The sequence below is a fragment of the Dromaius novaehollandiae genome, chromosome 27 (assembly GCF_036370855.1).
Source record: "Dromaius novaehollandiae isolate bDroNov1 chromosome 27, bDroNov1.hap1, whole genome shotgun sequence".
NCBI lineage: Eukaryota > Metazoa > Chordata > Aves > Casuariiformes > Dromaiidae > Dromaius > Dromaius novaehollandiae.
The window spans coordinates 5,862,499-5,883,509 of record NC_088124.1 but is presented as its reverse complement, the minus strand read 5'-3'; the positions used below and the strand labels follow the sequence as shown (position 1 = coordinate 5,883,509).

General features: G+C 43.0%; 1 protein-coding gene across 1 annotated transcript; it reads right to left on the bottom strand.

Moving 5' to 3' along the window:
- Positions 1-568: 568 nt before the first annotated feature.
- On the bottom strand, positions 569-18,510 carry LOC112990345 (complement receptor type 2-like). The gene is made up of 26 exons (XM_026112013.2): positions 18,311-18,510; positions 17,972-18,057; positions 16,868-17,024; positions 16,167-16,358; positions 15,461-15,560; positions 14,562-14,647; positions 13,915-14,127; positions 13,114-13,296; positions 12,315-12,503; positions 11,287-11,484; positions 10,299-10,481; positions 9,700-9,888; positions 9,198-9,377; positions 8,872-9,038; positions 8,564-8,728; positions 6,958-7,189; positions 6,546-6,746; positions 5,826-6,029; positions 5,525-5,710; positions 5,070-5,246; positions 4,229-4,408; positions 3,535-3,717; positions 3,098-3,286; positions 2,596-2,775; positions 1,818-2,017; positions 569-1,567 (listed from the first exon to the last, which is right to left on the bottom strand). The coding sequence occupies exons 3-26, from the start codon at positions 16,953-16,955 to the stop codon at positions 1,409-1,411; spliced, it is 4,224 nt and encodes a 1,407-aa protein (XP_025967798.2). The 5' UTR covers positions 16,956-17,024; positions 17,972-18,057; positions 18,311-18,510; the 3' UTR covers positions 569-1,408.
- Positions 18,511-21,011: the final 2,501 nt, after the last annotated feature.

Below are 21,011 nucleotides of genomic sequence, written 5' to 3'. Positions count from 1 at the left end.
GAATGTTACCAGGGCAGAAAAGAACATCCCCCCACCCCACATTGTATCCAAGGTAGCAAAAGGCATGCTCGTCATTTGCTGGCAGGTAATGCAGCCCAGATCTTCAGTAATCCAGGGTGATTTAAATAAAAAATAAGAAGGGGCCACCCTTGTTGTCTGTTTTTCCTAATTGCCTGACTCATTTGTAATTAAGAATGGGTGTGAGTGAATACATCTGCATGCTGACTAACCCGCTGAAATGTCCCATCTGACATCAGCCACAAGCACTCACACACGGTCGCTGCAGAAGCGCAGCAGGATGTAACACCCCATTCTCACCCATGCTTGCAGATTACTCACATTGCACAGGGAGATGAGGCACTTTCTGCCTGTAATCGCAGGTGTGTGCAACACGGAAGAGCGCACAGTGTCTCAGCAGAAGGGAGCACAGCACTGTGCAGGGAGAGCCGCACCAGGAGCTCATTACCTGGGCTGCCCATTCCTTGCTCTTAACCCAAATGACCGTTTGACCACACTGGAAATCTTCCTAGTTTGCAGCCAACCTGACAGAATTATGAGACACTCACACTTGCACCTTGACCTTTATTGTAAACTGGCATGGAATTAACAATTGCTTCATCACAGAGGCGCATGAAGAGATTGTTGTTTATTGGATAGTAAGAAAAATCATAGCTGTCTGGTTCTCTACATTTAAACTTACAACATCTATTCTCAGCATTTGCTTGCAGACATAGGGAAATGGAGGGTGATATCAGCATAGATATCTTCCAAGTACAGTGCTGGGACAGAAACCTGTTGCCTCTTTTATATCTAAGGATAAGAGGATAGGCTTTACAAGTCTTTACAAAAGCAATGCTTCTATTCATTGCTATTTCTGGATAGATAAAATATATCAACGTTATGATAGGCTGAATTCAAGTAGATTATAATGCTTAGAAGTGCAAGATAGGCAGAGGGTGAGGCACATGTATAAACCACCAGACAGAAAGTTATGTCAGAGCCAGAAACCTGTATCAGCTAAAAGTTTGTTTTCATATAGTTCAGTCCAGCTTCTCTTGCCTTGGCACAGTTTATTCAGTGGAACAAAGCAGCTCAATTTAACTTCTTACTGATTCCGAAAACAATGTCAAACAGCAAGTTTAAGCAGGGAATCAAGCTTGCCATATTTGAAGAAAAGAGCAAGAAACTCCCTAAGTTCTAGCTCTACAGCTCTATGCTCTAGCTCTCTAGCATCTAGCATGACAAAAAGTGATCTTGCATACCTTGGTTACTATTTCTCTGGCTACATCCATATAAGTGTGAACTAGAAAGTCACTAAGAACCTTCTTATAGGTAAGTACTGTGACTATACGAACTGTATCCAAAGGAAAAGTGATTTGTTATAGCCTACATTACAGGACTCACTCATTCACTGCAAGTTTTCTAATTCTACCTTTAGTTTCTGAATCTCCAGAAACAGTTTTTGTATTTCCAACAGAGTTTTCAGTTCCGCTATAGGCACACCGCATTCAAAGGCTGTTTTAATATCATCAACCTCTTCACATATAGCAGCAGCATCTTGTTTTTTCTGTTAAAAAGTAAAACAAAGCAAAAAAAAACAGTAAAAAAGGCGTATATAATTGGAGTGGATAGAGATCCACACACTCTTCAGATCCAAGTCTGAACTTTTATACTGTTTGCTATACAGCTGCCTAATGCAGTCTGTGTCCCCCATTGTTGAAATGAAGCAAAAGCTTTTAAGAAGTTCAAGCAGTTCTTCTGCTTGTTAGAAATCAGGCAGCATTCCTGCAGAAACTCAGCCAGACTATGATACTTACACACTTGGGCAGCTGTGTCCAGTTGCCATCAGTTAAGCACGTGACTGTCCAAGAGTCTGCTAAAGCCATGTCTCCATCACCCGAAAAGTGGTACCCAGGAAGGCAATCGAAAGTGAGAGTTGAATTTGTTCCATACCACATTTTACCATCCCAAGTACCGATCAACTTTCCATTTTTCACTTGTGGTTTTGGACACAGAACTGAAAGGAAAACACACAACAGAAGACAATTCAGCAAGAGAACCATGATTACTTAGAAAAAAACATTGTGAAACTTGCGAAGACTGAGTCACAGTGCAGGCAAACAATTCCGTGGACCTGTGAAGCCAAACTTAATATTAAAGCAAAGCAGTTCCAGGAAGGGATGATGAAGGTCAGAATGACACTTAAGAGATATCATACATTTTCCGTTTATTGGCAGTGTTTCAGCCAAGGAATCCATATGCAAGAATTTGCAGATTTGTATTTGTCAGTTAGAAGAAGCCCATTAAAAAAGAGAGTCAACAATGATGGTCTCTTCCTGACCTGTATTAAGGCCTCCTTTACACAGGACTGTTGAGGAAAATTCAGCTATGGTCTGTTTAGCATCAGCTTTTAGAAGCTTCTTTCATTTGCAGAGAGGGAAAGACAGCAAAAGAGCCTGAAGAATAAACAACCTATGCAACGCTACACCCCGATTTCTCTACAAACTCCTCTCCTCTGCCCACAGGGAACAGCCCCTCGGCGTCTGCAGGCACTGCCGCAGCAGGCTGCTGGCCCGGCTCACCGCTGGTACCCACCTGGCCGACAGGTCGGCAGAGGAGGATGCCAGGCACTGTCACCCAGGCACCGACTCTCGTTACTGCCATATAGCACGTAGCCTTTGTCACAAGAGAACTGCACAGCCACCCCGTACGGAAACGTATGCCTTTGTGTCGTCATCCTTCCATTGCTGATCGCTGGCTTTGGACAGCGGACCACTGAGGGAAGAGAACAGAGGCCTTTGTGTTAATTTTGGTTGCCAGCTGTACTCCAGCGACAGTGGTGATTGCAGATGATCCGATTTGGTGGGGCACGGTAACTCTTCCTGACCACTCTCTGACCTTCGAGGTATAAGAACCACAGTCTCCAATTTCCATACGGGTCATCCTCCAGTCTGGAGCTGTCACGCCTGCAAAGCAGACTGCAGGAGACAGCAGGACCTCCAGGTAGCTCTGCTCACTATTAACCCTCTTGTTGTGCTTCGACCTAATATTGCCCATAGGTCCGGACTTGGGACCTCGTACAGGGGAAATGAATCACCTTTGCACTCTGGGGCAGGTCCGCTCCACGTCAGGTTTACCCCATCGTTGGACGTGCAGTAAATGGAGGACTCCCCAACGAGGGACAAACCCTCTGCACATCTGTATGTTACTTCGGATCCATAGGGGAAGTGCTCTGTTTTCAAGCCAGAGTGCTGCCCACTGTTGATTTTTGGAGGTGGGCCACAGACTATAAGTGAAAAGAGAGAAAAATAAATTAAGATCTTCTCATTCAGTTGGGGGCACCGAGAAATCTAGGGAAGCTACAGGAGAAACCAGGTCTTGAAGTTTACACTTCAGTAGGTTCTCTTCAAAGTCTTCTTTGCTGCTTCTTTGGCCCCAACTCTGCAAAGATTACCTGACTTTCTTACTGTTGTTCCTGTGCTCTGCAGAGACACAGTTCTCAGCATCAGCAAAGCTCATCTCATTCATACTTACCCATATCGCAGTATGGTACCGGGGGTCGCCACATCCCATCAGACCAACACTGAATCCTCCGAGTGCCTTTGAGCACATAACCAGGATCACACTGAAATTCCACATGGTCCCCAAAGGTATATTCTGCTTTCCTTATGCCGATCTCTCTCCCATGGTTAATAGCTGGGTTTGGACAGTGAACCTCTGAGAAACACCAGCATAACAAAGAATTTACATGGTTTGTGTCAGGAAATGATAACAACAAACATTCACACTGGAAATGTTTTCCATGGTGGTGACTTGTAAACCAAGAAAAGCTGCCAGGCCACCTATTAACACTGACAGACATCTCTAACCAGACCTGGCATGTTAAGATATCGTAATTACATGATAACAACCATTTATTTCTCTTGGAAGGCAGAATGGTCTGAACCCTGTGATTAGCTAGAGATCGTAGTGAAGGGACTATACATTACTAGATGCATCACTGCATCATTGTTTAAAGAGCTAAATAACTAGTGTGAGTTTCAGATATTTCTTTTCAGTCAAGCTACCCTTTGAACAGCAAAATTATTATTACTGAGAACGCAAACACTGCTAAATAAAGTCCTTAGGACAAAGCAGCTCTGGTGTGTATTTTGGAAACATTGATTGTACTGTTCTACATCATTAAACTAATGCTTTCCTGTCAAAGCAAACAAAATGGAATACTTACTCTGACAAAGCTTTGGGATTTTGGACCATGTGAAATTTTTAAGACAAGTAGTTTTTGGAGATACTTCTGGGAGCAAAGTGTATCCGGATCTGCAGAAGTAGGTTACGGTGGTACCTACTGGAAAGTCCCGCTGAGGGTTTCGGTCTGTGTGATCAACAGCAGGAGGGTAGGGGCAGCGACCTGGGTGCCCAAGCAAAGACACAGAAACACTCAGGCAGTGGTAAGATTGCTACCCACAGACCCACCGGGGATGAAGCTCAAGTTCTGCCTTTGCTGAAACCCAGTCTACCCCTAGCACAGCAACTGCAAGGATAGAAAACCCAGAAGGAAGCAATGGAGAGTAGTGACCCTGAGTGCTGCTGTGGGATATGAGGGAGTGTCCTGAGCCAAACGGAAAAAATAATGATGAAAAATTCACCAGATGATGCAGTGAATCTAATAAAAGTCCTTATTTTATAACACTTCTCCATCACACCAGATGTATCCTCTAGTAATTTTCTCTTCAAAGATTTCCCTTGTCTCACTTGGGTGACTTTTGACTCATAGATACTGAGGGAGGAATTGGAGTAATCCACTGAAGATAGCTCTGCAGTGTTACCCAAAGGTGATGAAGCAGCAAAGGGGAATTCTGTCATCAAACTTTAGATAGTGCAGCGAATAGTAATGCCCAACCAAATCCGCTAATAGCTAGCCTGCAAACACCACACATGCTCCCCCAAACACCTTATGTCACCATATACGATCTAGCATCAAGAGAAAGCATTTGTCACTACTGACAATGTAATAAAAACATGCAATTATACATGGGAAAAAAGTAAGGAGAAAAGAGATTTGTCTGTACCTAGGACACAAGCTGGCTCCCGTGGATGCCATCTGCCATTGTCCTGGCACTGAATGGTGGTCACACCCACGGGGACGTAGCCAGCATCGCATTCGACTGTGACCGTGCTCTGGTAGGTGAAGTTCTGTGCAGACTTCAGTCTTCCGTGTTCGATATCTGGGGCTGGACACTGAACTTCTGTGGATCACCAGACAAACAGGACTTTTCAGGGGCATTCTTACTGAATACAGGCGTGGGGACCAATTGTTACTGCTCCTCTGCCAGATGAGTAAGCGAAGACAAATTTAACAAATGCGGCAACAGAGGCAGAGAGATTGGGGCTCAATAAGCGTACTTGAGAAGCCATCATCTGTAGGACTTCAAAGCTGTAGTGTTTCCATTGCACACAGACAACCAAACACTATCTCTGCCCTTTCCTGCTACTGGTTGCTCTAGTGGGTTGCAGAACTACTCACCTGTACACTCAGGGGTAGGGTGACTCCAGTTTGCAGGTACCCCATCTCCAGTTTTACAATAAATAAGAGGCTCTCCAACAACTCTGTAACCTCTGTCACACACGTACATCACCGATGTCCCAATAAAAAACTTCTTTGTCCAGCTATTGTGTCTCCCATGAGGAATATTCTGGGGCTGCTCACAAACTGTAATAACAGAGAGAAAGCTAAATTAAGGGCAGATATCACTGGGATTTCCTTATGCTTTAGAGTAAGGGCTAGCCAGTCACCAAGCCACAGTGCATCTCTGTTGAAAACATACCTGGTTCACACACTGGAATGGCAACATCCCAGCTCCCATCATACCTGCACCGAGTCAGCGCAGTGCTGTTGACATTGCCTTTGATGCCATACCCAGGATTGCACTCAATGGAAACAGCGTCTCCATACTCGTACGTGCCTTGTCCAGGTCTTGGCTTAGGTATCTGCACTCCATTGGTAATGTTTGGATTGGGACAACGAACTTCTAAGAAACACCGTAATTAAAAAAAAAAGTGTAAAACATAGTGCTAACAGCTGGGGGCAGCAGATTCACTTTACACCAGAGGTGGTGGTGGTGGTGGGGGGATATTTTGCACATGAGAGGGGTTTTTGAAAAGGCCTGTTTTTAAAGAAAGTGACAACTTCCAGGCAGAAGCTGCCATTTATTCCTCTTCCTACAGTCATCAGTGAGCACATCTCTAATTCTGGTAACTGAAGCAAGCCCACAGGATGCATGGCAACTAACTTGCCTGCCACCTTCAAGATTTCTACAGGCTGCCTCAGTGCTTAAGCATCAACCTTCTCCTGATATCACTTAAATTGTTAACTGGGACCCTCTTAATTAAATGATAATAGAAACTATTAACTGTCTGATTAAATGACTCTCTCCATCTTATCACAAGTCTCATCTTGTGCTGCAGACCACAAGGACATCCTCCAACACTGGCAACAAATTCTCAGCTCCAGCAAAGCTAATTAAGTCAGAGGCCAATGCACTTACTCTGGCAGAAGTTCTGAACTTCAGACCACGTGAAGTTCTGCAGGCAAGTGATCTGTCCTGGGGACACTCCTGGGATGAGCTCGTAGCCTCTGAGGCAGCCGTACTTAACAACGGTCCCAGCAGGAATCAATGCCCCCACGTAGGACTTCTGGAAAGCATTGGGAATTTTGGGTGGCTCCTTGCAAGTACCTAGAGATGGAGCTGAGGGAGAGAAAAGCACAAATAGCAGCAGCCACCGAGCTTGGATTGTTTTTACAAGAGCACAACATCAGAAACAAAAAGAGGTCAGCAACAATTTAAGTCAGAGGAAAAGTTGCCCACTAAATTTTACTAATCTGATTATAAAATATTTGAGCAATAAGCAAAGCTGAACCACAGAAGCCAAGAAAAAGGGTAAGGGAGCGACACTCACCAAGACTCCCAGTTGGCTCCAGCACAAGCACCACCGCTCCCAGGAGCTGCCAGGTCCAGTGGGAAAACATCTTCGTGGAGCCGGGAGCGTTCCCGGCCGAAGTGCAGCGGTAGCACCGACTGTGCCGTCTGGGAAGGCAATGGTCTCTCCTCAAAGTGAGCGTGGCAGTGCCGAGAAGCCAACCACAACACGCCGGGGAAAAGGGAAATAGCTGTAAGAAGCTGGGGATGGGCTAGACGAGAAGCACCCGGGAGCCATGCTGTTCCTCCTGCCCCACACCAGATGTGGTGGTGCGGCCATGGCTAGCACAGCGATGGGAAATGCTCTGCCTCTTTCCAGAGGACTGGGCAACTTGTGCTAACTGTAATCCAGCGTTGTTTCCCAGTGGGGGACCTGCAGGCTGCACACACACATGGAAAGCTCCTCCACATCAGGTGCTCCTGGCACTGCCTTTCTGGAGTCTCCTCCAGCAAGGATGTACCGTGGGAAGGGAACACGCTCTGCCTTTTACCCACCATGCAGACAGCGAGGAATACAGCTACCTTATAGCTAGACCTGCTCCACCACACCATCCTTTCCTCGAAGAACACAGAGGGCCACTTACCAGTGCTGCTGATTCACATTACCTTCTCACCCGGGGCCCACAAATGCCACGAGGGGTGGTGAGACAAGCTGCTGCGTGAACACACAGTGCATGGCACGCCCGGGGGGGCTTGCTGCAGCAGTGCTCTGGGCTCAGGAAACAGGAGTTCTCCATGTCTAATCAAGCAGTGATTACTGAAACACCTTTCTTTACTACAAATAGGACAAAATTATTAAAAACAGGACACAGCTCTTACTGAAATTGCATTTTTATTGTAATTGTGCACTGAAGAAATGTGTGTTTGATCACAAGATATAGGTTAACAGAACACTTCCCCTTTACCAGACACCAAACAAATAATTTAGCCTATTCTTTCTTTACAAAAACTGCTCTTGGACCAAGTGGGTACACACAAAAATGCAGGGAGTGCCACTGTCAGGAATCCCAGAGACAGATCTGTCATGCTTGGGAAGAAAACCTGGCATTTTCATTTTGATAAAAAACAAGCTTTGATGATTTCTTCATTTTACTTGCTCTTAAGGTGACAGCTAATAAGGCAATTAAATGTTTGTTCACAACAATGAATGTAACTGTTACACGAACAGAATGCCAACAGGCTATATGGGATTATAGTTAAATATGTACATCACTTGTGGGGTGAGTATGGACTGCTGATTCCTACAGTGTATGTTCCTATCTATAGGGGGACTCAGACAAAAATTTACTTTTGGTCTGGCTCCTTTCTAATTGTGCAGTTCTCAGTAAAATAAACATATCTAAATGTGAATCTTTGAAATGTATATGGTGATGTACAAACCTAACTCAGTGACCTCTAACAGAATGGACCAAAAGAAGTTACTTTCTGACTCCTCATATGACAAATATCCTTGACTGATTGGTTCATTTTTTTTCTGGTTACTTATGTATTAGTATGAATTACAAAGTCACTAAAAATTCTCAGTCACTATGATTATTCAACACGCATCAAAGAAGACTTGCTTGTTATACCATTTGCAACATTCAGCTGTTTACTCTGATGTTTAGCTCCTTTTCAAGTTTCTGGATCTCCAGATACAACTTCCGTACTTCCAGCACTGTCTTCAGTTCTGCCAGAGGAATTCCACACTGCGGAATTTCTCTAGTTTGAACAAGCAACTCCTGACATATATCATGCTGAATGGGCAGCTTCTAAAAAAAAAAAAAAAAAAAAAAGACCTATGTATTGAGCATCCACTTCCTGCTGTAACAATTTAATCATGCCAGACCGGTACTATTCCAGGCTGCAAATGGGGCAAGATACAGACAAAGCCTAGGCAGATGATGGTACTTACACATTTGGGTGATGGCATCCATTTGCCATCAGCTGAGCAGGTAGTTGTTGAACTTATTTTTCGATAGGTGTCACTTCTGCAGGAGAAGGCTAGAGTTTCATTCACTTCATAAGATGACTTGTACATGTAAAGCACTAGGTCATCTCCCACTGGTGGAAGACACTGAACTGAGAGAAAAATGCATACCAGAAAATAATAAAATTGGAGGAGGAAGAGGAGGAGAAAATACTGTGCATTCCACTATTAGTAATGCAAAAAAGCAACCCCCCCCCCCCCCGGCCTGGTTCTAGCCAGTCGTGGGCCATCAGCCCCAGGTTTGGACCCACCTGGCCAACAGGTCGGCAGAGGAGGATGCCAGGCACTGTCACCCAGGCACCGACTCTCGTTACTGCCATATAGCACGTAGCCTTTGTCACAAGAGAACTGCACAGCCACCCCGTACGGAAACGTATGCCTTTGTGTCGTCATCCTTCCATTGCTGATCGCTGGCTTTGGACAGCGGACCACTGAGGGAAGAGAACAGAGGCCTTTGTGTTAATTTTGGTTGCCAGCTGTACTCCAGCGACAGTGGTGATTGCAGATGATCCGATTTGGTGGGGCACGGTAACTCTTCCTGACCACTCTCTGACCTTCGAGGTATAAGAACCACAGTCTCCAATTTCCATACGGGTCATCCTCCAGTCTGGAGCTGTCACGCCTGCAAAGCAGACTGCAGGAGACAGCAGGACCTCCAGGTAGCTCTGCTCACTATTAACCCTCTTGTTGTGCTTCGACCTAATATTGCCCATAGGTCCGGACTTGGGACCTCGTACAGGGGAAATGAATCACCTTTGCACTCTGGGGCAGGTCCGCTCCACGTCAGGTTTACCCCATCGTTGGACGTGCAGTAAATGGAGGACTCCCCAACGAGGGACAAACCCTCTGCACATCTGTATGTTACTTCGGATCCATAGGGGAAGTGCTCTGTTTTCAAGCCAGAGTGCTGCCCACGGATGATTTCTGGAGGTGGGCCACAGACTACAAGGTGGCGGGGGGGGGGGGGGGAGGAAAAGAGGGGGAAAAGGAAAAACAATGATTATAATATTCAGGTAAGAATCAGAACTGGTTCTTGAATATCAGTGAAGTACAAGAATTAACTTCATATTTGAACTTATGCAAATTCACATTAAGTTGCTGCCCAGCTACTTGCCGGATCAGGCCCCAAGGTAGCCTCTTACATCAGCTTAATACTTTCACCTCTTGCACAGCTCTGACCTGGATTACAACTCCAGGAGAAGATACATAAATAAGAGGTTTAAGTCCATAAGCCGGCGACCTTCTTCTCATTTCCCAGAAGTAGATGCTAAAGGTAGACTGCCTACTCACCACTGCTTCTAAATAATTATGTACTATACTTCTTCTCAGCAATGATGTTGTGTTACACATACCTTCATCGCAAAATGGTAGTTGAGGAGCCCAGGTCTTATCAGCCTGACACTCAATGGAGGCCTGGCCTCTGAGGATATAGCCAGAATCACATGTTATCCTCACTTGGGTCCCACGGGTGTAGTCATCTCTACTCTTATAAACCTCTCTTCCATGATCAATGACTGGTTCTGGGCAACGAGGTTCTACAAACACCAGAAGATAAAGGATTTCATGTGTTTTGAAAGAATTCCAGTGGATTTACTTCCCATGTAGAAGATAAGATTATCAAAAACATCTGAACCCTGACAAAAAAGCTGAATATCATCTAAATGCAAATGACAGGTCTCAACATTTCCTTTGTAACTTTAAAGGACTTTCTGCTCCTACAGTAAAGTCCTTCCTAAGGCTGTTGTTGAATGTGCATGCTATAGGGAACACTCTTTATGGGCAGCACATCTCACCCTACTCAGGCTGCATGTCTCCCCTTAGGGCACTCGGCGCCACTCACTATTATTTTCCCAGATGACCGCAGCCAATGGTTTCTCACTAAACTGGATTCATGAGATTACCGAGAACCTGACAGGCAACACTAGGGCCAGGACAAGGAAGTATCCAAGGTAAGTAAAGCTCTCTGAGTCTTCTTAGCCATCTTCTACGCCCCTGAAAGCTACCAAAACTCTTCTTGGCTTCCTAAACACTGAATCAGCCCACTGCCAAAAGCCCTTACTTTTTCCACAGCAATCCCCAAGCAGTATAATGATCCATCTGTACCTTTTGCTGCCTATTACTTCCCAACTAACCCAGGAAGACGACTAGGTTTGGGGGATACATGAAAGTGTAACAAAACCCTGCTTGGCTACTATTATCATCGTTTAAGGTCATATATATATTTTTGCATGCATTTTTCTGCTAAGAGGAGCAGGCAATTACACTGTACAGAGTGACCCAAGCCTTTGCAGTCAAAAATAAGCAGTCACCAAGTCAATATGCTTCACCAGCTCTACCCACCTAGAATGCACTCAGGTATCTCAGGATCCCATGCACCATTCGCTGTGCACCGAAGCACAACTTCATTGTCATGACCTTTGAAAGTATAGCCATCATTACATGTAATTTGAACGCTGTCTCCATACTCATAATTTTCTTTATATTCCCATGCATGTACGAACTTTCCATTTTCGACATCTGGATTTGGACAATGAACTCCTGAGAAATACCAAACATTAGCAACAGTATGAAATCACATGAAAGATACCTGGATGACAGCAGATTCATTTGACGTGAAAGAATGAACATTTTGTACGACAGAGGCCATTTCTGGACATTCTAAAATTTACTGGTGTGGAGACGCAGGGATCCAGGTAAACCATAAGTCATTTTCTGTCCTTAGTGTCCCATCTAAGCTGCCTTGTTATTGCTGACATCAGCAAGGGGCCCTGTGCCCACTTTTCCCCCGACAGCAGGATTGCTCAGAAACTCTGCAGAGCCATATGCTGAAACCTGTCAAAGCAGACAAAATCCACTCCGTCATCGTCCCTGACACGCTCCTGCGCGTTGGGGTGTTTGCAAGGGCCTCTGCAATTGCAATCTTTCCTCAGATGGAGCAAAGGGCCCTTGACATGGCAATGACTGTTTTTCCACAGATTAAAGGGACTAGAAAGCATAGCTGGTAAGTAAAGCAGAGAAAACACTGAGGCCAGCGAACAAACTGAAGTGGAGTTCAAGAGTCACAGTAATGACCAGAAACATGTTAACTTGGGTACTAGAAGCAGCCTAGGTGCAACTGCTTGGACTTAAACATGGTCTGCCACGCCTGCTGGGCTGTTTAGCCTGCAACTAACTACAGCACTGAAGTCCCTTAGTTAAACAGGTTAATCATACAATTAACTGGGTAATCACAGTATTCCTCACGTTCATCCTTGCCTCTTTCCCCCAAACCTGTGATATGCGTAACAGCAGACTACGTAAAGTTTCTTTACTTGGTAATAATTTTGCCAAACTGCAAGGATAATTAAGCCAAAGGATTATAAACTTACTTTCACAAGAATGTGAAACTTCAGTCCATGTAAAATCCGGCAGACATTCAATATGCCACATGTTTTCTCCACGGTTGAACTCATGGCCCACCTTACACTCGTATGTAATTAAAGTCTTAACAGGAAATAAATTGCCAGCAATGTTTTTTTTAACAGCATTATGCACATCAGGAGGGTCATCACAGCTGCCTAGGAATAAAATAGAAAAATTAAGGACATTTCCAGTGGTAAATCAGTAAGGTTCATAATAGAATGTATCATAAGAGAGAATTTTGAAAATATCACAGGCTCATTGTTCTTTCTCTGAGATCCACATAAGGAAATTACCTGAATTCAGTAATGCTGAAGAGTGAATTCAATGGAAACAAATGAATGTGTAAAAATAATTTCAGACTGTAAGGAATTTATACTATTATGTCATAATGAGATATAATTTATAATACATACTATTTGAGGCTCTGTCCTCATGGGTCAATGGACTTTAAAAATATTAAATATAGAAAGATTAATTTGGTCTCTTTGAATTCCACTGAGAAACCCTCACCAGCTTGACTGGGCAAGGCTTTAGTCTGTATGGCCTGAAGTTATAAATCCCGAAAATTATTTTTCCTCCAGAGTGCTGCCAGAAAACATGAAATGGAAAGTCACTTTTGTGCAACAGAGAGATTGTTCAAAAATTCCAGTAAATTAGATTTGGAGCCATTACTTTCATAAACTAACACTTTCTTAAATCAGCAGGAATTTCACTGAAGCAAAGTTTCTGGAGAAGTTAGAGTAGAGTTCATTCTATGGCACTTACTTCGTTGACAAATGGGCACTGGAGGGTCCCAAAGACTATTTTCTGTGCATGTAGATATATCACTGCCATTCATGGTATAGCGGAGGTTACAGTCAAACATGACGGTGTCTCTGTAAGTGTACTCAGCTCTATATCTGCTCAACACCCTTCCGTTGTCAATATTTGGATGTTTACAGCGAACCACTATACCAGGGAAACACCATCAATTAGAAAATCAGCTATACTTAAGAGAGGAGATTAAAATAAAGATATTCCTGTAGCATAAAATATGTTCACCAAAAAGGTGGAAAATGTACAGCACAAGGTACCAAACCAAAATGATATTTTTGAACTGCTCCTCACTCTATATTGCAGCGTTTTTTATTCCGTGCATTTTATTAAGGCAAAGCATAAAAACAACAAAGCAAAGGTAGCAGGTATTACACCAGTTTTCTGAATTTTTTGCAGGCATATTTTACACAGACTGGCAGGCCAGATTCATTGTCTGATCTTCTGTGAATCTGAATAAAGTATCACTCAAGTTTCCCTTGCTGACTTAGTGACCATGAGCAATTCACTGCCTCAGCAACAGGAGCTCCCCCATGAGAGAATGTAGTTCTTATTATCACTACTAAACTCACAGGGTCTCTTCTCTAAGAGGCGATTGCAGTAACATAATGGAGAGATACAGCTCCAAAGAAGAACAGAGCTTTAGGAGACTGGTCACTAGACAACCAGCTAAACTGCTAAGGCTTGTGTTGCTACCCCGTGCCAGTGAGTTTACAAGTGTGCACTGTCATCCCAAGCACAGGAAGAGCTCACCTTTGCACTCAGGGGCAGGCTTGCTCCAGACACCATTTAGGTTATCTACGGTCGTGCAGTGAATAGAGGCGTCTCCAATCAGCGAGAAAGGCATCTCTCCTCTTCTGACAGTGTTACACTGATAAGTGACAGATGCTCCGTAACTGAAATCACCTCCGACAGCTCCACTATGCACTCCATTAGCTATATCTGGAGGGGGTAAGCATGGTATTGCTAAAGAAAAGAGGGTGGTAGAGGGAAGGGAAGAACAAGGTAGAAAGAGAGAGAAAGAATTAAATCACTTCGAATCAAAGATCTGCTAAGAGAAAGAAGTTGAAACATAAGGTGCCAGAAACATTGGCCATGTGAAATTAAAAGTAGTTCCTGTGGAGTTCGGGAGAGTTGCACACCACTGGTCACACACAACAGAGATCTGACCCTGCAGTGGTGCACTTTGGGGATATCTCCATCTTACATGCAGCTGTCCTACTCCCAGAGAGTAAGTAAGTAAACCTTTCTACAGGATGACGCAGAAAAATATATATATATATATATATGCAAATGAACACGCAGTGAACTACTGAAATTGTCAACAGGATAACGTGGTTATTTCTTTATCCAGCCTCAGTAACATTTGCACAGTAATTCAATTAAGGAACTTTACTTACGTTCACAGACTGGAATCTCTCTGTCCCATGTAACAACCCCATCTTTAATCACACACTGAATTTGGGAATCTCCAATCAATCTGTGCCTATGTGAAATAGGAGGGGAAAAACTACATGTCAAACTCAGTTCTGATATATTGTCTATACCATCGCCATCAGCATGGCTTTAGCTTCTTTATATTAGCATAATTAGAGCTTTAATTATTGGTGCTTTTTCAATAATACACTGAATTTTTGACAAAACTATATTTTTTAATGAATAAGTATTTGGTTTCTAAGGAAAAATGTCTATTTTATCTAAAATTTTAATCTGTGAGAAATGCAGTATTTTGATTCTGAAATATAGCTACAGTGACACATAACATTTATGCTGGGACATCTGATGCTTTAATCTTGCATACTTCTTGTAAAAAGAGGTAGGATTACAGGTGTCCCTGTCTCACTGGACATCACATCCAAGCAAAACAGCAGAATGGTTATAGGTGATGCAATAAGTTAAACTATAAAGGTGTGACAGTGTTCAGAAAAATGTTTTCTCAAATAAAAGTGATCTTTTTATGGAGGGCTTTTTTTTTTTTTTTTTTTTTTTTGTATGGCTCTTTAATGTAGAGGGAGAAAACTTAAGAAAATCCACCAGGGAAGATATATTCTGTTTCTGGCTTGCAATTACTAGTGAGCACAAAGATCCATAACTGGCCTGCGCAGTGTGGCAAACTCTCTGTCCTTTTAAGTCTTTGAATACAAATTGGAAGAGTTCCTAGACAATATGCTCTAAGTCAATCACGACATATGGGCTTGGGAGCAGAGTCAGTGCTTTAGCCTCTGGTTTTACAGAAAATTAAGACTAGAAAGTTTCTTAAGGTCCTAAAGATCTGTGCTTCTGAGTGCTCATTGCTTACCCAGGCTCACAGGTGAAGTTTGCTGTTGAACCAAAACTGAACCGTTCTCCTAGAAGAAGTCGGCCGTTGGCTGGCTCTCCAGGATAGCTGCATAACTTTGCTGGAGGACAACAGGACTGGGATTAGTTCTTATTTTATTTTAGTGAAGAACCAGTAAAATAAAACGCAGAATGAAAACAGAATATTCCTTCTCCATTGAGCAAGGGGGTGGACCAGAAACCTCCAGTTTTCCCTTCCCTAAATTGTTCCATGATTCAAAGATTCTGTTAAGACTATAGGTATCAGAAATCTGCCAGGTCATGATGCAGAGTTAGCCTCTGCTTGGCATTTTTGTATGTGCCGGTCTAACAGGAGTTTTGCAGTAAATCTGCCAAGTCCAACAGTGTTTCTTCACAACTAGAGGATTCTGTTATTGAAAGTTCGAAATGCATTTTTTGAACCAAGAGTTATGAAGTGTCAGAGCAGAAGGAAACACTTTTCAATATAGTCAAAGTCGACAAATCAAAGGCAACCAGCATAAAAGCAGGTTTCAGCTGTTGCCATCATTTCGGGTACTTAGTGGAGTATAACCAGTGTTTCATGTCACATCACTGATCTTCCACCATCCCATATAATCACTTTTACACTGCTTAAACAAATGAGCTGACGGAATCAGTGAATTAAAAAAAATAAAAATAAATAAAAAGTAAACCCAAAACATACTCACGTATACAAATTTTGTCTGATCCTTTCCACTTATCATCCTTTCCACAAATCAAAACACTTCTGGCACGGACATTTTTCATGTAACCTGGACGACAGACGTATTCCACCGCTGAACCAGCAGTAAATTTGTCAGTGCCATGATACTCAGGTTTCAGTTCTGCAAATGAGAAACGTGGTGGAGGCTCACAGGCACCTAGGAACAGAAAAGATCCATCAGAAATACATTCTGAGGAAAAGCATTTACAGTTTAGGCCTGATTTACTGTGAAGGTCCAGGAGGACCTTCAGTGGCCATAACTCCTCAGCTGCTGAACACAAGGAGGAGAAGGCTGATCAGTGCCTCGGGCATCTGTGAGCCACAGGTGAAAGAGCCAGAGCACAGAGGAGAAGCATCACCATGAGCTTTTCTGTTCACTCTTCAGATTCCATCTAATTGTTTCAAAAGCTAGTGAAAAGCCCAGATTAATTTTTTCCTATCCCCATTAAGTATAAATCATTGCATCTTTTTATTCTGGAATCATAGCTATAAAGGCTGCAGAGCAAGGGAAAAAAGAGATTCTGATCACAGAAATTTACACTGTTCTAGAAATGCAAAGGCAATGAGAAAACCAATGATCAGAGTTACATGAACCTCAGGAGAAAGTTTCCCTTCAAAGAATCTTAGTTTATCCTCGTGGATTGCTCCATTTTCATGTTCACTTACTCTGAACAGCAACAACAAGACCAGCAGCAAGTAATAGTCTAAAGATGGTGGCATGATACTTCTGCTTCCCAGGCTGAAAAGCTGACATCTTTGTTCCAGTTTCCCTGCCTGAAGACCTCACAGAAGTTATCACATTTTTTTTCCCCAGGCAAAGTATCTGTAAAAATAGCAGGGGACAGAGCATTAAATTTATATTTAGGATAAACACAGCTCATACAAACGGGTCTCATTTCTGTCTCTTTCCTCTAGTGATGGTTTGGGTAGATGTTGTAGATGCTATTGCAGCACAAACTGTCATAGAGCCTCCACTGGGGCAGACAGCACCAATATACATTACAGAGGATCTGATTTGCTGAGGTAAGACTGAATTTGGGTAAGGAAGATTGGTTCAAACACCTCACACAAAGAGAAATGAAAATACAGCATAAGCAGGACTGTACATTTTAAGGAACTTCCATGAGCTTTACTCAACTAGTCTCATTTCTTTGCATTTTTGAGAATGTAGCTTTTAATTAAAATTTAAAAATAAGATACAAAAAAGAATAAAGAATAAAAGCTCCATTCAAACCATAAGATAAGTACTTTGCAGTTTGCCAGGTTCTACTTCAAATCATTATATAGCATGCCCACATATAGTTCTTCCCAGGTGACCAGTCAAAGCAATACCTACAGGGTCATGAATTTCTCTATGCCTTCTGGGAAAACATCCCCTGAAATTTAACTCATGGATAAAACATTTTGTTTTAGTAACAAATATCTTGGAGGCAAATTCATAGTCAGGTGAAATCCAGCTGGAGTCAATACAATCCCTCAGCAATGTATTACATACGGGGTGTGTGTGTGTCCGTGTGCGTGTGTGTGAAAAATACCTAACTAGAAAGATACAACTATATAACATCTATACAGTAGCTCTGTGCAAATAATACCAATTGGAGTAAAGCTATAAAGCATAGAAGTCACTTAGGAGACTAAACTCCATTTCAGGAAGTAATACAAGTACAGTTTGGACTAACCTGGCTCCCCTCGAGATCAACACAAAACTGGCCTTCAGTTACCCAGGATGATAATTTATGAACCTAAACCCTCTTAATGTTATGTACCTACCTTGCTTCTGGAAATGAGAGTCTTTTTTGAAGCTTTCTACATTGTACAGGCTTTGCCCAAAGGTGACTGTAATGAGAAATTAGTAACTAAAAGAAGAAAGAAAGAAGAGTTAAGCACATCTTCCTACAAAAGTATTCCCCTCTGTTTCCCCACCTGCCCTAAACCTAGCTCTTCTTGCTGCTATTTCATTTTTCCGGCTTTCCCTTAGTTCTTGTTACAGCTCTTGGTTTAATCTGATTTAGCTTTACTAATATGCATGCCTGCTAGCATTGCAAGAATGCTCCAATCCAGTTCCTAAGAGCAACGTTGCCTGAAGTTGTACAGCTCTAGTTATCTTACCTGAAGGTCTGTCAGCAGGAGATAGACAGAGATCAGGTATGTTTGGTTCCTGCAAGACACAGTGATGACTTTCCTCGTCTCAGCACCCCTAAAACCAGGCACCACAGTGCTAAAGGAGGAGTTACGATATGCCTACACCCTCAGAAATGCTCAGAAAAGGCTAAAAACCGACAAGTCCGAGTTCTGCAGAGACCAGAATTGTGCCAGTTTGCCTATAAATTATTAACTCCTCCTCTGAACAAGGAAGTAGTTTATTTGACCTACAAAATGAAACATTAAGAGAACTGAATTCAATCCAAGATGTTGAAATTGTTTATTTTCTGAGTTGCCAATTCTTTCCTGAAATGATATGCATGCAAAGTAATCTGGAGCTTGGCTGAACGGGTCGTTGCCTGTTCCAACACCAAGCAACGGTAAGGCAGACAGTGTCGTTCTGACATAAGATACACACTGAACTGGGGTGCACTACTTGGACCTGCTTGAGATGATTGCTTCACCCTGGGGCACATCTGTCACGAGCCCACCTTCTGACTTTGAAAGCCTTATGATGAGTGTTTGAAATAGCATCTACAACATCTACCCAAACAACTCTCTCTAATCCCATTAAAATAACACCAGCTGGAAGAGCCAGAGGAGAGCTCAGTGGAGCACGAGGTCTTGGGGAATGTCACTGGCGGCTGAACGCCTAAGGCCTTGAAGGGAAACCCAGCTACGCTTTCTCCCTGTTGAGCTGTACCTGAACCTAGTTGCCCCTGCTAGTTTGTCTTCCAGCAATGAGGGTTTTGGCAGCGGTCATAGCCATTTACCCTTATGCACCTTGGCTGCATGGTTTCATTTAGAGCAGGCTCGAATTACCATCAAAAATTTGACAATAGCCTTTTTACCCCTAGATCTTGTTTTTCATAGGTATTGCTTTATTCTGCCAAATCTGAGGGGTCCTTGCCAAAAAAATTTACTGCATCCCTGTGTTTGGTGAGTTCTAAAGTTCAGCTGAGTCCAAGCCAAAAAGTAATGAGATAGATTTGGTTCTCACTTTGCAAAACACCATGCAACATGCTGCCTTATTTCGCACCATGAGTTTGGGCTCGCTCACAACAGGCCCCTGGTTACTTCAGAGGAGGCAGTGACCTCCATCAAATATTTACAAGAATCCAGCTAATCTCAAACACTAACACAGGCCTTCTGATTTATTTTCTCCAGATGACTCACAATGATCTGTCTGATGTTTTTTGCTTTGTGCTAAAAGAAAAAAAACAACTTCCCTATGGGCACCTTGCCTCCCAGGAGATTATTTGGTAACCGCGTAGTTGCTGTACTTTCTGCTGGGAGTATCAGCCTGGAACAAATCAGGTTCAGGAAACAGCTATACAAAAAAAACATCTCCCACTTTGACAGCTACAAAACACCCATAGGCCTTCCTAAACCCATAGTTTGCAATTGGGTAAACAAGATAAAGGGGTTTTCATTGACCACATCCACAAAGTTTCTGCAACTTCTCTTCAGGCTGTGGCTGGTGAGTCCCTTCTTGTCTAGCAAAGAAAAGCAGTGAAGTATTCATAAGATCTGCAAAACTGCCGCTTTCTCACAGTTAGTCCCCTCAGCAATCTCCTTGAGTTTGCATAACTCCTTCCAGTCAAACACATGGGTACACACAGATCTTCCTACCCTAACCTGATAGGAACAACGCAGTTCAGAGACAACTGTAAAAGCTGGTTTCCAGCTGCATATGCTGGAAATCACAGCTAGAGATTCGTAAGACTGGTTGCTTTTCTTGAAATGCATTCTAGGAAAAGTGTTTTTTTTTTTTTTTTTTTTTTTTGTTAAAAAAAGGTGGTCCTAACAGCTCCAAAGGAAACTCAAATTTGATTTTCAATAGCTCCAACTGTAACACCCTTAAAATGGATTATTTAGGGAAGCAGAATGGCAGCAGTAGCTCTGGGGTATAGCACTGGTCATTTCCAAACCACCTCTGTAACTCCTGAAAGTCAGGCAAGTCTGTTCTCCCCTACTGACCCTCTTCCTCTAAATAATTTTCATAGACCCTAGAGATTCAAAAACAATTATCTTACAAGGCCAGTAGACCACATGGATAGTTATAGCAAACACTGATGGAAGACAACAGGGGAAACAAGATTTTTTTAAAAGCTTTTTATTGCAAATAAAAGCTCATGTGATATTTGTGCATAAGTGCCAAGAGTACACAACATACAGCAAGACAAGTCTGCATATACTGTATTATTTAACCTAAAAAAACCAAAACAAAACAAACAGCAGTAGACCATAAGGTAGCAAAACTCCAAGCAGACACAGAACATCCAGCTCACCAAATATTACATACAGAGACGCAGTTTATAAACAGTGTTTACTACCTGACAGAGACAAAAGAACAGCTGGACAGAAACAGCAGAGGTGGCATCTGTAGCCTTCTTCCAAAGCAATTTAGGCAAGCACATCACAATCATCTGGGACAGGAACCTCTCAGCCCCCTCCATACACAGGCATCTGCTGCAAGTACTGAAGGCAATACCTCTCTCAAGGCTGTCCCTACGGTGCTCAGCCCTGTGGCCTGGGAACGGCTGTGCTGAGGTCTTAACACCATTAACCATCACAAAACAGGAGAGAGGACGCGAGGACAAACCGAGAACTGCCAGGGATGACTGGAAGGGGAAGAGTTACAGAGAAATAGAAGCTGTAATGTCAC

Bases quoted from the DNA above. Each gene is read 5' to 3' on its own strand.
- LOC112990345 (XM_026112013.2), bottom strand. From the start codon at position 16,955: ATGTCAGCTTTTCAGCCTGGGAAGCAGAAGTATCATGCCACCATCTTT. The intron at 4,409-5,069 runs GTACAGACAAAT...TTGGGCACCCAG, and splicing joins GGAGCCAGCTTGTGTCCTAG to GTCGCTGCCCCTACCCTCCT. The intron at 1,568-1,817 runs GTAAGTATCATA...ACTTTTTAACAG, and splicing joins GGACACAGCTGCCCAAGTGT to AAAAAACAAGATGCTGCTGC.